General features: G+C 37.7%; 1 protein-coding gene across 2 annotated transcripts in view; it reads left to right on the top strand.

Annotated features, from left to right (window-relative positions):
* PLXDC2 (plexin domain containing 2) overlaps positions 1-17,738 on the top strand; it is a 347,388-nt gene that overhangs the window by 149,901 nt on the left and 179,749 nt on the right. For both annotated transcript variants that reach the window (XM_072955332.1, XM_072955331.1), the window contains exon 3: positions 13,194-13,340. In XM_072955332.1, coding sequence (XP_072811433.1) covers positions 13,194-13,340 — 147 coding nt within the window. The remainder of the gene's footprint in view (positions 1-13,193; positions 13,341-17,738) is intronic.

Below are 17,738 nucleotides of genomic sequence, written 5' to 3'. Positions count from 1 at the left end.
TAAAGAATATTTCCTTAATGGTCTGAAAGTTTTGGCTATAATGTTTTGGAAACTGAATGCTGTAGCTGAATTTTTCACATTCCGTACATGTGGACAGAGTTGCTTCCTTCAGCACATACATCCTTCAATAATCATAATGCCTGGTGAGAAAATTAAACATCAATTGACAACACTTTCCTCCTTGCAACCCCGATACCCTTATTCAGAATGAGACATATAAGGGAAATAGTGTCCTAAGAGCTCGGGTGCACATGAGTACAAGCCAGAGACAGACCGCAGAAGGGAAAGACAGGGAGACAGGGAAGAAGGAAAAAAAAAAATCTAGATCTTTTTTGGAAAATTCAGGTTGATCTTAGGTTATTTCCTATGTGAATAGCAATTTGTTTATTTAGTCCCCATTACTTCAGGAAGTATTTTTTAAACATAGCTAAACTAAATGTAGTTGAAATATGCTTAAAGATAGTTAAATAATCTGAGATATTATCAAATACATTTCTTATCCAAGTACATGAAACTTACCCATAACATCCCCAACAGCCTTTGCTCAAAGTGTCTTAATGAGAATTGCATCCTTTTTTGAGAGAGAAAATTTTGGTTTTGGTATCTTAAATTGTTTGTTTTCTCATCCTTGGACAAATATTTCATTCCCAGCACATTTACAGATGAACCTCCGGACAAAGTAAGTCCAGTTCCCCTTTGTCATCCAGTGGACTCGTCCCCATTTATTTCTCACACAACTTGACCTACAAGACCTCAACCATTTAGGTCTTTCTCCTCTAGCCACACTTCATTTATTTCATTTGTTATTGAAATACTGAACTCACAATTGTACTGGGCAAGAATTTGCATGAAACGATCATGCAGCTGACTAACAATTGTCCCTCAGCTCGCCATTGGGAAAAAAGTACAAATTTATTTAGACTCTATACATTTATCTATAAACTGACATTTAGGAACTCAGAATACATTTCTTTTTTTTTTTTACAAGGTAAAACAATTAGGTTCCTAGGATTCTTTCATCTGTTTATTCATTTTCTCATTCAACAGATATTTAGTCAACGCAAGTTGTTCATATTTTTTGTAAATAAAGCAGATATGAAACATATGCCTTCTTGGAACTTACAGTTAAGTGAAGTGGATAAAAATAAAGTAAATAAATCAATCTAGAATCACAACTATGAAGGGACAAAGTGGGCACAGAGATAAGAGCTATTGGCTGGGGGTGCCAGGGGGCTTCTGAGACAAGACAGTCGGGTAGGACATCTCCAATGAGGTGAAATTTATTTTGACATAAGTGGGGGAGCTACGGGGACGGAACATCCCAGGTAGGGAAGGTAGCATTTTGAGAAGGTTGTGAGCAGGGAGGGGTAGATATATTCCAGGAACTGAGAGAGAAGGCCAAGACGCCAAGATGGGCGGGGAGACAGCCTGGGGCTCAAGTCCAAGGCCGGAGGTCTTTGAAAGCCCCGAGAGGGAGTTTGCATTTATGGACTTCCTGGGCATTATTTGTACCAGGAACAGCCTGATCCCCACAGGACCCTCAGAGGCTGCTTTCTGGAAAAAGGATTAGATCAGTGACATATAAGTAAAGCCTGCCACCCCCACATCCCTGTTTTGAGGAGCTCATGGCGGCTGTGTCTGCACAGTATTCAGTAGCAACCAGAATGACCTTAGGACTTCTTTAGAGCCCTGTGCCAAGAAGAAATGTTAAGCACATGCAAATACTCATTTGCTAGATTCATTATTATTATCGCTTTCTGGGCGAGGGAAAGGAGAGTTTTGACTTTGCAGATGGAAACCTTGCAACCTTTTCCTAGAGTCCTTATGAATAACGCACACTTTGTCATAGTCTGAGAAATTCTCCAGGCTGTAGCACAGCAGTTTTATGACCAATGTTTTTGATTCTTCAAAGATGTTCTAATCCCTCTCCTAAGGGGAAGGAAAAAAACAGTGTGGCAGTGGCCTCTGAAACTTAGGTATCATAAAACCAAAGTGAAAAAAAAAATAAAACCTCAATGTTTTCATCTGCAGAGTAATGGCATTTAGAAATATGCATTGTCTACAAACCCTATCACTGCAGAAAAAGAACGCATTAAAAAGAAATAAAACATAATATTAGAGTATATGATAGGTAAATAAATGGATCTTTAAAAAAAAACTCATCCTGTGTTCCTTGTTTTCTTCACATTTTATTCTTTGAGAACCGCTGTATTATGAATTCTTTACTGTGGATCGAAAACTTTCCTCTGTATCATAAATGTTTTGATAAGTATGCAAACAAGTTCTTTTTAGGTAGCCGCTTTCTAAAACACCTTTATTTAAAAGATTAGTTAGCGAATGATTTTGTTGCTTAATAAGATATTCTGGGGGAAATGATCCCTTCCAATTTTCAAGGCAATCTGTTGGTTGTGCTGCTTTGGCTTTAAAACATGATGCCTGCTATTCCTCTACGTGTTTTGCAAAACATGGTTGGCATTATTTTTGCAAGAAAAACCTCCAGGCCATCATGAGTTATATAAAGTCCACTACATCAGGGGACCAAATATGTACTGAATTTGTGAAACTATGCCCTACATATTGGACTGATTACTTATAAATCAAGTCAATATAGCCTAATGCAAAGTCCTAGACTGAACTTTAGATTTTATGATAGTTGTAACAGAACACTGATGTGTTATTCGTTTACAACTGTTCTCAGTCATCTGATTCAGTGGAATATTTATTACATTCTTTGCTCTCTGAGTGAACACAAGAATTTTTTTCCAACCCCTTTCCCCATTGTCTCCATCCTTAGTCTCTGGAATAATAATGTTCCTTCCAGGGTACAGCCCAAAGATAACTTTGACATAAGCTCTCTTCATTTTTTAACCCAGGTCATTTTTAATGTTTTTACCATTAAGCAGTATTCTGAATTTTTTCTACAAATTAACTGAATTCATAATATTAACTGGTGATTATTTCTAAGCAGCTTTTATACACATATAGATTAGTGAAGGAAACTACTTGGAGATCCAAATCCAGGCAGAGGAAATCCATGAACAAGTGGAAATTCTCTACTTATATAAGTATTTGATATACATATAAAGAATTTTGATGTAAGAACATTCAGTTAAGAGTTCCTTTTCCTGGTTTCTTTTGAACTTTTCACTTGAGATATAAAAATAAATCAAGTCACCCCAGGGTTTGTTATTAATACAATCACTTAATGCCTGTGTGCCCACTAGACTATAAACAGACTAAGTGCAGGAACTGTGTCTTTTTCTGTTTATGGTATACTTTTTAAAACCAAAGTCTCCTGAATAAATGCTTTCAGTGTCCTAATATTAAAGGGAAAGATATTTAATCTAAAAAGACGATTGTTATTTGAACCACAAATACCTGGGAGCAGAGGACGATGTGTCTCTTCTGTGAGTGTCCATCCAAGACTATCAAACACGAAAGACAAGAGTGAACTGGTCAATTCAGTCACATGACTCATCTTTTCAAAGGAAAGAAAAAATAAGTGAAGTGGTATCATTTTAGGAAAATTGTTCAATTTTTGCTTTTTCTGTGGATCAAGTATAATGACTAAAAATGCATAAAGTTAAACTTCCCAAAGCCGAATCTAACCTCTTTCTACTAAGTGTTACTTATAATTATTACTGTGTTCAGTGTAGTCACGTCTAACTCCTTGCATTGCATGTTTTTGTGAAGCCTCGTGATTATGCTTGCAGACTGACTAATGATCTTTAAAATTCTGTTGATATCTCAAATGATGCAGCACATCCATTGCATTTTTGAAGTTGTTTTATCTTGATACTTGTTTAAAAGCTAGTATACCTGGGGGAAAACATAAAATTGTACGTCATATGAATGCAACAGGAACCATGGGATAAAGATGGAAAATTTATACTATTTGGGACATGTACAAATGCAACCTATGAAATATTCAGAAAACTCCAGATCTGAGAAATCAGATATTCTCCAGATCTGATATCCATTAAGGAAGAGAAATCTGGACTCAGCCTTCTTTATTGAGATCGATTTCAACACAGCTAGAACTTTGAGCAGCATCATTTCAAAAACAGATGAAGGCCTATTTATTATTCCTACAGTTCCCTGGAATATAAACCTTGTTGTATGTGTTTTGGAAAGTACTAAGCTTGATATTTTAAAAAGCGAAATTCTTAAATTTTGATAAACTCTTCTAATGATAAGTTGAATTTTTAAATGTATTTCTAAAGTCTTTGTTTCTGTATGATCACTTAGGTATAGAACATTTGAGTTGCAAATTGGAAATTTCAGCTAATAGGTAATATTTGCTCTTGTTCAGTGTTTCCCAGACACGTCCGCCCCTGGGGATCACACTGCATCCAGCCCAGATTCTTATTTAAGTGGTCTGGAGTATGATCTGGGCTTTGGAGGTTATAAAAGATCTCCATGTGATTCTAATGTGCACACAAGTTTGGGAACCACTGCTGCAGTTCAAGGGCATTCATTAGCTCATGGTTTTGCCTCACCTGGAGCACTTACTCAAGTACCCAGGAAGAGAAAGGCAGAAATACAGGTGTGATTTGAATCTGAGAGGCCTTCTCAGTTCACATCTGGTTACTCCCAAGGCCTTGTTCTCTGACCATTGCTATGCACTGTATCTGGAGACCAATGATGTTTACCTTCCTGTATCTGTCTGTTAGCATTTATACTGACAAACGACATGCAGCTATGCCAAGTTCTTCAAAATGGGGACCGGCACCGGTTACCCAGAAGTGTCGAGGTTGCCCAGTTATCCTGACTAAATGCTTCAGGGGCACTTTTGAGTCCTCGTCTCCCTCTTAGATACCGGCAAGTCTTTTGGATTCTTCAGGCTTTCTCACAACAGCCTCTTCCCTTTTGTTCAGCCTCTTGGTAACCTGATAAGAGCTGTTAGGATTTCATTCTTGATTCTTTTATTCTTTTCTTTGAATTAATTAATTTTTATGCTTTTATTCTTTGTTCTTACAATAGCTTCCAAACCAACGTGTCATTCTAATCTCTCCCTTCTCCAGTCCATCCTATTTTTCAGATGGTTCCTTCTAAGTCTATTCTCAACCCATCACTTCCAAGGCTCTCATTTTGCACAGAATCAAGTTCAGACTTTCTAGATTGATGGTCAGAGCTTTGTGTGATTGACACAATTCTGCACATCAAACAGCGTTCACTTCACATTGCCCTCCACGTGCGTCTGTTGTTCTGGTTAGTTTCTGTAATCTTCCTAGTTTTCTCTGCTCAGGCGCTCGCTCGGGCACAGACCAGCCCCTCTGACTAGAATTACCTTCTCAATTCATTTTTCAAGGCCCAGATTAAATATCGTGACTCCTGTGAACCCTATATTTTATCACTAAACCGAACGAGATTTTCTCCTTCTCAGATGCTTATCGAACTGACTGCCATCAGTACAGTCCTTACCTTATGCTGCTTGGGAACAGAGAGATGTGCATTCCAGCGTCATCCCACTCTGTGGCAGTTTTCTGCAGAGCAAGGGCTGTATCAGAAACATCGTTTGCCTTTGACAGCCAAGAGCTCAAGGCCTCCCACATACATAATCAGTGCATCATAAATATTTGTTAGCTTGAATGAGTGACAACTAAAAGAAATGGTTGTAAATAAATAGGCCATTTCATAGCATCTTCCCCCACTAGACTATGTTCTCTTGAGTATTTGACCTCCCTGTATTTTTCTTGTGGTCTTTCCAGCTAGTTCTTAGGAAGGTGAGATTTCGCCCTGTGTAATTTTGGAAGACAGAAGCAGAAAAATAAAGCATGCTTCCCAGAGTGCACTGAAATAAAATCTCTCCTAGCTATCTTGCAATTTTATTACAATATGTAAATACCAGCTTTATGGGTCTGAGAGGGAATCTTTCTGCAAAGTCAGCAAAACCCATTTGATGAAAATATTTGTTTGACTCTAGCATTGGTAATTTTAAAACAAAGCTATTCAACAGATTGTGCTTCTCTTTTTGCATCTTTATTTTTAATGACTCGTGAACCTATCTCAGCCTCTCTCCCTTTGCTCTGCCCTTGTTTGACCTGTACCTCAGCTCCCTAAATTTCAGCGAGTTGGCAACGAGATTTTCCTTCTTCTAAAATGTGCTCCTGGAAGAATTTATCACTTGAAATGGCTTTTAAATTCTTATTTAGAAAGCAGCAGGAAGATTTACATTGTTAAAAATGTATCTATGCCAACTGAAAGCAACTTTACAGATCTTTTTTTTGTTTTTCAATTGAAGCTCCCCTAGGGTCCTGTCAAAATGACCTCTCAAGGAAGAGGAAAGTTACAGGATCTCCTGGCAGGCAAAGTAACTCTTTATTGATACTTAGCAAAACAGCTGAACCGCTCAGGCACAGAGAATCTGGATGGCTTGGTGGGTTTAAAATGGCCCCAAATTCCTTCCCATGAAAAGGAAGGACCTTTCCACCTCTTGAATCCAGGGCTGCAAGGTGATTCTGATGTTTGAGGAGAATTCACGCTCCAATAAGTGTTAGCAGCATAAAAATGTAGAGTGTCTGAAGTTTGTCATTGGTGTTCTCTGGGATATTTATGTCAACACAACGAAGGTAGTATCTAGTAGCGTTTATAATTTCCAACATGCATTCACATTTATCTCAAGTGAACTTAAAGGTTGTCACATAACTATCTTTATTCTGAATTATAGAATCTAACTAGATTCCAGTTCTAAGTATAACAAGTGATGGCAAACCTCTCTTGCAAAATCCCACTCACTGATCTGTTTCTTATCAATGACTGCCTGACTCGGGGGTGGGGCTAAAATTGTAAACACATGAGAACTTACAAAAAAAGTAATAAGACTAAAGAAGGGTTTTATTTTTTGACTTTAAAGGAGTAAATAATATGAAAAAAAGATCTGACTAATTGTATTAATACCTGTTACTTGAAATACCAGACTGGATCATTCTGAAATAGTAACAGTTACCTTATAAATGAGAAGACTGGCCGAGTGGTTACCAGTTGGTAGGAGGAAGCTGTCCAACTTTTCCACAAATATTGGTTGTGTGAAAATTCTCAACTGAGTTCTAATTTTTAAAAGTTGCTCCTGAGTAAGTTTTTCCATAATTCTTTTGAAATTATAGTCATCATTTCTCAATTTTTTTCTAAGAAATAGGCCAAGAGAGAGAATGTGGATTTCGAAAAAGCCCTCCTACATTAGAAAGCTTGAATGATAATTTCGATTAGTATTGGAGAATTACATGAACTTTCAAAGGTAATAAATCTAGGGATTTTTTTTTTTTTTTTTTTTTTACAAATCCAGACCTAATGAAGGAACTATCTGTACGAGCTGTAGACTGAATTCTGTCCTCCCTAAACTCTTATGTTGAAGCCCTAGCCCTAATGGGACTGGCGCCCTTATAAGAGGAGCGAGAGACACTACAGAACTTTCTCTCGGCCCTGTGGGGACAGAGAGAAGGCAGCCATCTGTAAGCCAGAAAGACAGCTTTCACCAAAAACGAGATCAGCCGGAACCTTGACTCCAGAACTGAAAGAAAGAAAATTTTTAAGCTACTCAGTCTACGATATTTTGTTATGGCAGCCTGAGAAGGCTGTTACCCGAATTCCTGCCCAATTATGAATGCTATATCTAGAATAGAAATGTCCATATTTTAAAATTATCATGGTCTTTTTTGATTATCAGAACATGTTGAGGTTCCCCACACCATTATTCTTGCCTCTTTCTAGGTGATTGAAAAAATACACCATAGCAAGAATTATATAGAAACTCAGTAACGCGGTAAAATGATCACAGATTTTACGCATCACAATATATCGTGCATTTGAAAAAGAGCACACAGGTAAATAACAGCTGTGATTGATCAGTTTGGACAGATAACAGTGTCCCCAGGGATTTTAACACCCCCTGCAACTAGTCTGTCAATTTGCCTCCAATCTTGGGGCCAATCTACAACTTACCAATAAGGATGATTAAGTGCCTATGGAAATGGCACTGTCCTCTACAGGTACAATAGCTGGCTCTTCAGACTACACACCTGTGTCTCTTTTAGTGAGTGTCACCGAAATAAGGCCAAAAGTCTTCTAACTCGTGCCTAGCAATTGCTCGCCATTTGCCTTGTCACTTTAGGATCTCAGAGGCTTAGCTGAAGGGCACTTTAAGAGACATCTTGAGTTCAGATTCCTCATGTAAAGTCCAGACCTTAACTGTGGCCCTTCAGAGGCCGAAGCTGTGCTTCAACCCAGATCTCCTTTGGGCTATGTGATTGTGATGCTAATTTTGTGCATTTTGATAGAAATCTCACACACATTTTAAACCATTTTTTTTCACTTGTACATTTTTTCCCCCAGGTTTTTGGAGTCTTCAAAAATCCCTTGCAAGTTGGCAGTGCACATCGTTAGCAACCACTGTTTGACTGGGGAATCCCTGGCTTGTATTTACAAAAGATAAATCGAGACGTTAATTCACTCAGAACTGCCCCAGACTCTCTGGCCTGTTCCTTCTCACCACTCTAAGACTGGGAATACTCTCCCAGGTTCTTTCTTGCAAAGGTTAACAGTGTCTACCAGGAACAGATAAATATGCTATATCCACATGGAAAATACTATTTGTTTCATTTAATAAATGAATCTACACAAACATATACCAACATACTCCAAAATTCCTGGAGCTCTAGGCCATCACTTAATTGAATTGTTGAGTTTTGATTTTGTTATTATTTGGAAAGATTATAAATAAATGTGTTATGTTTTCTTAGCTGTACAGTTTACCCCTCTCTGCATAGCATGAGAGACAATCTCATCTGAGACTGTTGTGGGGAAAATGGAAACTTTTATAATGGAAATATTGCTGGAATTCTGTATTTTATGCATAATAATCTGACATCACAAATTGACACACACACACACACACACTCAACTAATCTTACATTCTTGGAGGTCACTTAACAAAACTCTTGTGAAGAACTGATAAAATAAATCCTGCCTACAAAGAGTCGTAAACAAGATCTTGCTGGGGGATAGACCATGCTGCAAACAGATCAAGTAGACAAAATCCTCAGAGAAATGGCAAAGGCATCTGTAAGAAACTAAAACTCTGTAGAAGACAAGCATAATGAGAGTCAGTACCATAATCTGAGATAGTCAATAGGGGACAGAGGAACTGACTCTGATGCTTCTGACACTGTCAGGAAGTTGAATTGTATCCCATGTGATTGCTCTGAGCATCTGAAGTACCATTGCTGTGGTACTTGCTGATGGACATCGAAGGCTGTTTGAAGGTAATATATGATTGTTCCCATCGTGCTGAAATTGTGTGGGGCTAATTTAATAATCCTTTATATTCTGTTCACATGCTTTTCAAATGTGTTTAAATACATTGGTCTAATTTCATTCTTTGGCAACTTAGTGAAAAAAAGCTAAATACTGTCACTGGTTTTTTAGTAACAGGAACACTCATGTGACCTGAACCATCTTCCCCCTCCACGTTCCCTGTTCCTTCTAATGTAGCTGGGAAAGGTGGGCGTGCGGGTGGGATCTGTCTGTCACTTCTCTTTCCATGTTGTCTACTCCTTGTCTCATGGTGCCTTCAATGCTCCTAGACCAGCCGGGGACCGTCCCTCATCCCGCAGGGCAGCTCCTGCAAAGTCCAGGACTCCTGTCATCCTCCATGTGATTTGACCTCCAGCAAAAAAAGGAATTCTGCGCGCAGGGGAGTTCACACTTTCAGTCCACTGAGATGAACTGTGTGCATGATTGACTTCACCAAAGTGACAGGGCTTACTCGTGACTAAGCCTGTGAGAGCCAGAGAGCAGACTACCTGCCTGCGAGTTTAATGTTTGAGTCCACACCACGGTTCCCTCCCCAGCCCTGCCCTGCCTCCCCTCCTCTACCCACAGCTTCGTCAGAATGTGGCTAATGTCTCAGCCTACTGCCTCTTTTTGAGATCCTTGAGAACAGTCCAAGGAATAAGTCAGCAGATTACTCTAGGATAATAACTAAGAGGAAAACACGAGCGACTCCCTAAAAGCCTGTCGTAGAATTATAGACACTGCCAAGAGCTAGCAGAGCTTGCGAAGAATTCTGCAGCCTTAGCTCCCGTACGTTCTATCAGAATGTTTCTCATTAAAAACCTGTTGTCTCTTCTATACATGAATGATTTCTGCATAAGTGAGTGAACAAAGAAGAGAGATGAGTTAGCAATGCTTCTGTAAAACACAACATAACATCATTTAATCCAGATTCAAACTCTAAGCAATCTTACTCTCTAAATTTAGTAGAAATGAGTATTTTCATACATTTCTGTTAACGCCGATTTCATTTACCTTAAATAGTGAAAAAATATTGCACTCTATGTCGATTAGATTCTTGAAACCGGTATTTTAAAGAGGTTTAATGGAAATATATACATCAGCCGTTTCACAGAGCAATTTTAAGTTAGTGACCTTGAAGCTCTACACTGAATATGAGTATCTAATTTATAGTGTGTTCAAGGAGGTTTCTTTACGTGTTTTTCAAAGTACTTACTGTGGATATTCTGTATTATCTGTATGTCACATTGTGGTCTTGTGTGTCTTCATGTATATGTTGGTTGTTTGAGTCCAAAGAATCAACAATTAATCCTTTTAAGCATCTTCACAGATTTTTTTTAATGCTTGATGTGAAGAAAAAGAAAAGAAAGTGGTTATATACAAAGTGGTTTATTTAAAAAAAAATCAAATGTTACAGATGAGGGGGGGGAAATACTCTCCAAATCTCATCATTTAGAAATAACCACATGACAGCTTCTCCATTCCTGTGACCACGCTTGGCTCACACCTCGGTTGATCTGGGTGTGGAGTCAGGTGTTCCGTTTTTAACACAATCTTGTTTATGGTACATTTCCCCTGTATTTGAATGTATGAGAAATATGTTTGCTGCCTTTATACTTATATTACTACTTGGTTGGGCCAAAATTCCTTGAATCACAACTTCCTTCTCTCAGATTTTACAGCCATTGTTTCCACTGGATATTATGGACATATTAGACTACCTAATTTTTTTTTTTTACTCTTTATACGTGACTTGATTTGTCTTGCTAGATGCCTGTGAGACTTCTGCTTCTTTTTTTCATCTATGAGAAACCTCACCAGAAATTTTTGAAGTATTCAAATTTTTATTGCAAACTTACTTTGGACAGAGTGTATAGTTTCAAGTCTTTATTGCAGAAAAATTATTCTTCTAATGCACTTAAAAATACTTGTCTAAGCCAACTACATATATATATCAAATGATTTTAAAAGGATCTATCTATATATATATGTATCTTTTAAAATCATTTGATTATCTGACTTACTTCATTCTTCCCCATTTCATCTTTTTTCATCTCTGTTATTTTTTTCATCTCTGTTATTTTTTTCCTGAATGTTGCCAGCTCACTTTTTTTCCTTTTGCTATTTTATCGTGTCCTTTGGTTTCTTATATCAACATGATTTTTTAGCTCTTTGTTTTTGAGGAGTTTAATATACACAAGTAATAACTTAAAATGGCTTTACCTTTAAATGTACTAGATGGTCCTTGTGAACTCACTTATCTAAGAATGTAATACATTTGGCGTACTAGTAACACCCAAGAACCACTCAAATTATATTTCTTCATTTATTATGAAACTATTTTTAAGAGGTAACCAACTGATTCAGGGCTAAATAAATTTTACCTAAGAACTATGATTATGTTTTGGATGTCCTTGTATTTCAAATGACTAGCACAGTAGTGTTCACACAATATAGTCTTGACTTTTCAAAAATTCTCAAATGAATTCAGAGTTCAAATGCTATTACTGCAAAAGGCAATGTGAGGCTGCCATAAAAATGACCCAACATAAAACCAACTGAATACCCATGATGTAGACGAGAAGACATTTGGGTTAGGAATTGTGTAAACTGACGGTTGCAGAATGGTGAGGCTAAAGTTATGCTGACATCCTCTCTGTATTTTTGGTGTATGTCCTCTGTTTACAGCTGCACATTTCCAGACATGTTTGAGAAGCATGGATTCATAAGATTTATAGCTACCTACTGTGCCATCTACTTTCAGTAACAGTTGGTTTCTAAATGAATTGGCAAGTAGGCATATCACAGTAGTGTTTTATTTTATTTTCTATGATGTTAGAAATAGTTTCCTTTTGAGCAAAATAGGGAAATCTTTGTGCCTGAAGTGGCTCTTGATAGAGCTTTAAGTACCATTCCTCCTATAAAGGACAAGATGTGGTTTGAATAATTTAGTGGTGCTAAGCTGTCATTATTTTTGAGATATCTATGTTATGGCTTTCCTGAATAACTGAGCCAAACATCTCTCGCAGGAATTTAACAGTTTCTGTCTCTAAATTCCTATGTAAACAATAAGTTGTCCTCCTCGTTGAATAAAGGTTGCCATGACAACTTGGCAAGCTTGTGCTATAGAAGTCAAAAAGCTTTAGCTTTCAGTGTTTTCAAAGATATGATGTTGTTTTGAGCAGCTGTGATTTACATGAAAATAAAGGTGTATGTTCACATAGCCATATCGGTAATTGTAATTAGATCAAAAAATGGATATTTTTGCAGCTAATCCATTGTTGAGCATAATGTTACTCTTAATTCTTCACGTTAACTTCAGGACGATGTCTTAATTACAGAGATGTAAGGGTTAAAGGAAATAACACAGTCATTTTAGATATTTTGATTGCAACAGTTATACTGAACTCTATCTTTTAAAGAAAATGTCTATTTGGCAAGTATATGAGAATTTGGCAACACGATAAATGTTACGTAATCCGCCTAAAGACTACATCTGACCTCAGTGTTGCTGAACTCTATAAAAATACTAGCGATAGGGAGAAAAAACATAGTTTTTAACTTAAACGCATTGAATATTTTCTTCAAAATCACCTTTTTATACCATTCATTGAAAAATTGAATATCATCACTATCATGTATTACTCAGGCTTGATGATGTTTTTACATTCTTCCTGCTTGTGCCCTTTGACTAACGTCTCCCCACATCACCCGCTTCCAGCCCCTGGAACCCCCCATTGCACTCTCTGTTTCCATGAGTTCCGCTTTCTCAGACGGCACATGTGCATGATACCATACAGTATTTATCGTTCTCTGTCTGATTTATTTCACTTAGCACAATTTGCTCAAAGGCCATCCGTGCTGTCTGTGTTCTTGACGGGCAGTATTCTCTTTCATTACAGGAGGACACAGATCATAATTACTATATATCTCGGATATATGGTCCATCTGATTCTGCCAGCCGGGATTTGTGGGTGAACATAGACCAAATGGAAAAGGACAAAGTGAAGATTCACGGGATACTGTCCAACACTCACCGGCAAGCTGCAGTAAGTGCTCTGACGTTTTAAGTTTCTTTTTTTCTTTCTGCTGTGAAAAAACTTTTATCTTTATTAACCTATTAACATTGTTACGATCAACTTTCAAGTATACTTAGTTCTGCACTTGCAATTTAGATTGATAATTGCATATAAGATATTACAGAAAATAAAAAGAGTTCTTTTCAGAAGCCACTGTTAAATGTAACCATTAATGAATTAAATACGTTAACCATTAATTTCTCCAGTAGATACGATGAATTGAGCTACGTATTCAGTTCAAAGTTGAGATTTATCTTGGATGATTCTCAGTTTTCTTGCAATCCATGCATTTAGAGAACTTTTTAAAAAAATTACATGAGTTTACTGTCTCCCATTTTACATGAGTATGTTACTCTTGGTCTGAAAAAGACTTAACCAGAAACATTTATGATTCAGATAACACACGTAGACCAAAATATGGATTTAAATGAAGAAGTTTGAAATAAAAGAATTAAATCTAGAAGAATTCAAGCATATTTTAAGCCTGGTCTCATCATTTACCAACTGTGGTTCCTTAAATAATTTAACTAGTGTGAGGCACAGTGGGGATGACAGAGGATGTTGATACAGGCGTCACTCACCTTACGTGGTCACTGATATCCTGATCTATGTGTCAGGTTGAATGCTTACATGTATTAGCTTTTTCAACCTTCCCAACAATTCTATGATTTAAATATAATTGCCGTTTTCTGCAGCTAGCTATTGCGGATAAGAGAACTGAATCTTGGAAAAATCAAGTAACCGATCTAAGGGTCTCCTGCTAGTAAGCGGTTTAACTCAGATGTTAACCTAGGCAGTCAATCCCCCATTCAAAATGTGTGTAAAAATTATCACACTTGGTTCTCAGAATGTTCTCTGATAATCGTTTTATCAAAGACGATGCCTGATTTAACATTTTAAAAAGAAATTTAGTTTTGCTGCCATGGATTATAGTGGTGATCTGACTATCAGTGAAGCCATGTCTTGTTCAGTGTAGCAACCTAAAGGGACAACAAAATAACTTTTTTTTTTTTCTGCTAGTACCATATTGGTTTTTTTAATTTTTATTTTTATTGAAGTATAATTGCTTTACAATGTGTTAGTTTCAGGTGTACAGCAAAGTGATTCAGTTATACATAATACATATACATATATATATTCTTTTTCAGATTCTTTTCCATTATAGGTTATTACAAGATGTTAAATATAGTTCCTGGTGCTATAAGTAGATCCTTGTTACATATTTATATATGTCTAAATCTATTTTATATATAGTAGTGTGTATCTGTTAATCCCAAACTCCTAATTTTTCCCTCCCACCACCTCTTTCCCCTTTGGTAACTATAGTTTGTTTTCTATATCTGAGTCTATTTCTGTTTGTAAATAAGTTCATTTGTACCATGTTCTTTTTTAGATTCAAAAAACAAAATAACTTTAACCTTTCAAGTGCTATCACTGTTACTATTACAAAGATAAAACTAATAGAGTAATGACTGATGTGATTTAGAGAGGCATTGATTTGATAAATGTAAAATTTCAAAAATTTCGGCCAACAGCTTTCACAGTATAGAAGTAGATGTTCCTATATCAGGAGGTCAACTTCTAACAGTTAAAATGGAAATTATAGTTCACCATGATGGTTCAGTGAAGCAGAGAAGGAAACAAAGTGGCCACCTATCCTGACTGAATTCCATCATCTCTTTTCTTCCATATTCAAGCAATCTCAGAGAAGGTGACAGATTCGAAAATGATTCAGTGTTTTAGAACAGATCTTCACAAGAAGAGAAAATGAGGAAGGCTAGATTAGGACCATATCTATTAGGAATTTATTGCATTTGACCATCTTCCCACTATATGAAAGTGCCTAGTATTATAAAATACACTTTGTAACAGTTTGAACACTGGTGTATCCACATGGAGATTCTATGAAGTGGTCCATCTTGTGTTGGCCACTGTGGATGAAACCTCTAGGCAAAGAAAGAATTCCATCAGTTAAAACGTTAGCGGATTTCTTCTTACGCTGTGTCTGGTGCTCTTCCAAAGGGGAAGCAGCTCGTGTGTTCTCTCTTCCCTCAGGAAAGACATATTCTCTTTGGAATAGGGTTTGCTTGCTTGCCTTGTAACAGCTCTCTGATAGTCTCAAGAAAATTTATGATGCTATAAATGATCCATTTCTTTTTCTTATTGTGATTGTGAGAGTGACATTGTTTGTTGCTTGCAACACCACAAGTTGGCTTAAATTCAAATGGAAAGACTGGAATAACTTACCCGGTGCTCCATGCATTGATTTTTAAATACATATGACTGGTTGAAGCCTTTAACTGCTCTGCCACTGTTTTTCCATAAGAATCGAAGCCATTATTAAACATTTCCTAGTGTGAGAGATTGGTCCTGTACCCGCTTTCCCTGTCACCACCACCAAGACACACATGCACACACACACACACCGCATGCACATCCAGGTACACAACTGTGATTTACAACACTAGAACTGATAATATTCCTTAATTCCTTTTTTAGGGAAAAAATTGCCCCTTGGATTCCTTCATTTAAGAAAGTTTTACATCTTGGAACCTATACATTTACTTACTAAAATATTTTAAAATATTTTTCCACATTCTTGCATAAGTATGACTGTTAAATATTAGTTTGAAGATTTGCAAATTGTAGAGAGTGACCCATGTTTTAGTATTGCTTTGTTTGGCCTCCCCACCTTTCCAATCCTGCCTTGTTCTCTTGGCTCCATTTCTATTACCCTTGAAGTAGAACCAGGTTTTCAGAGGTGATGACAGAATTGCAGTGTTGGGGTGGTGTTATGGCCAGGGGCTCAGTAATGCCCACATGTACCCCCTTCCCACCCATCTCCGCACACGTGACATGGCACCCAGCCACAGCTGCTCTCCCCTGCCATGTTGAGACGCTTAACCACGAGGGAGAATGGCAAACGGGAAACAGTGATCCACTTTATTGATTAGGTTCCTGATATCATAATCATAATCTTTGATGAAAAGCTCTCCAGTAGGTTGACTGGAAACAGGATCTAAGTTTAAGCCCTAAGGGAAGAGGGGAGTTGCTTAAATCTTATCACCAAGTGATGTAATTTGCATACCATCCTGTCAACAAATCAGACAAAAAAGAGAAACGATTTGGCAGCCTCAGGGGGCAGTTGGGCAACTAATCCAGCGCTGGGCAAACAGGAAATGGAGTGAGAGAGCTGAGGACTGGATTTCCTGAAGATGCAGCTTCCCTTCCCTTCAGACTGGATCAGAGGAAGGCACAGGAGTGCCTGACCTGGAAACATAATTTTTTAAAGAAATATTTTCCCCTTGGCCACCAGCATTTATAAATGTGATCTAAACAATATTTTGGAATCTTAGATTAATATTCTAGAAAAGGAGGAATGTGGAAAGAGAGGAAGAGTTTTCTGTTTTCTCCCATTCACGATAATGTCGTACCTTCAGAGCAGAGTAAGACTTAGAGGTCATTTAATTCACATTTTTTTCACATGCCAAAACACATGGCTATCTATTTCCTTTTAGAATGTAAACTAAAATGATTAGTATTTGTATTATATATGTATGCAGTAATTTGATTACATGTTCCTTCACATCTCCCCATAGTCCCTTTTCTATTTAAATCTCATTGTTCTTTTTGGTTTAAATAACATTTCTTAAATCATGTTTGCCATAAAAACAGATGTTAAAACCTAGTGTCACAGTTGAACACTTTAAAGAAAGGAGGTCATCTTCACAGATAAAGAAAAGTGAAAAATATGTGTCAGTCCCTATCATATGACAAGCAATGAGCCGGGCACCTTACATTCAAATACTGATACTTTGGGGGTTTTGTTCCTTATTCAAAGTCCCCTGGTTATCAAGCTGCAGATCTGGAAGTTTCTAACTACAAACCTAGGAACCAGTTTGGACTTCTTTCTTTCCTTCTATGAGGACCTTCAAATTCCACAATTTTGAGATTTTCTTCTATACTTTTAGATCCATATTGTTTATGGTTGGCACACAGTCTGATTCAACAGCCAGATCAAAGCAGGCAGGTCTGTGTAAATACACATAGTTTATAAATGAGCACAACAGAAGGGACACTGGCCAGAGGACCAGGCTAGGGGACCAGAGGGAGAACCAGAGAGAGAACCCTCCACAGGGACAGGTGCTTTCATAGCACCCAAAGCCCTAGACCCCAAGAGGGCCTCAAGCCACCTGCTCCACTGTATGCCTCTTGCCCCTTCTGAGCCCGGGGCATGGCTGGAGACCAGGTGCACCGGCATGTGGGCACAGCCACCCATGACTTGGTACCTCTCTTGGCCTCTGGCTCAACCCAGCAGGGCTCAGAGAATTGGACCTGCCCTCCTTGCCTTTCAGCAGGGACCAGGGA

Source organism: Vicugna pacos, chromosome 35 (genome assembly GCF_048564905.1).
Source record: "Vicugna pacos chromosome 35, VicPac4, whole genome shotgun sequence".
NCBI classification, from domain to species: domain Eukaryota; kingdom Metazoa; phylum Chordata; class Mammalia; order Artiodactyla; family Camelidae; genus Vicugna; species Vicugna pacos.
The sequence above is the reverse complement of the archived record's forward strand: the minus strand, read 5'-3'. Positions and strand labels throughout refer to the sequence as shown.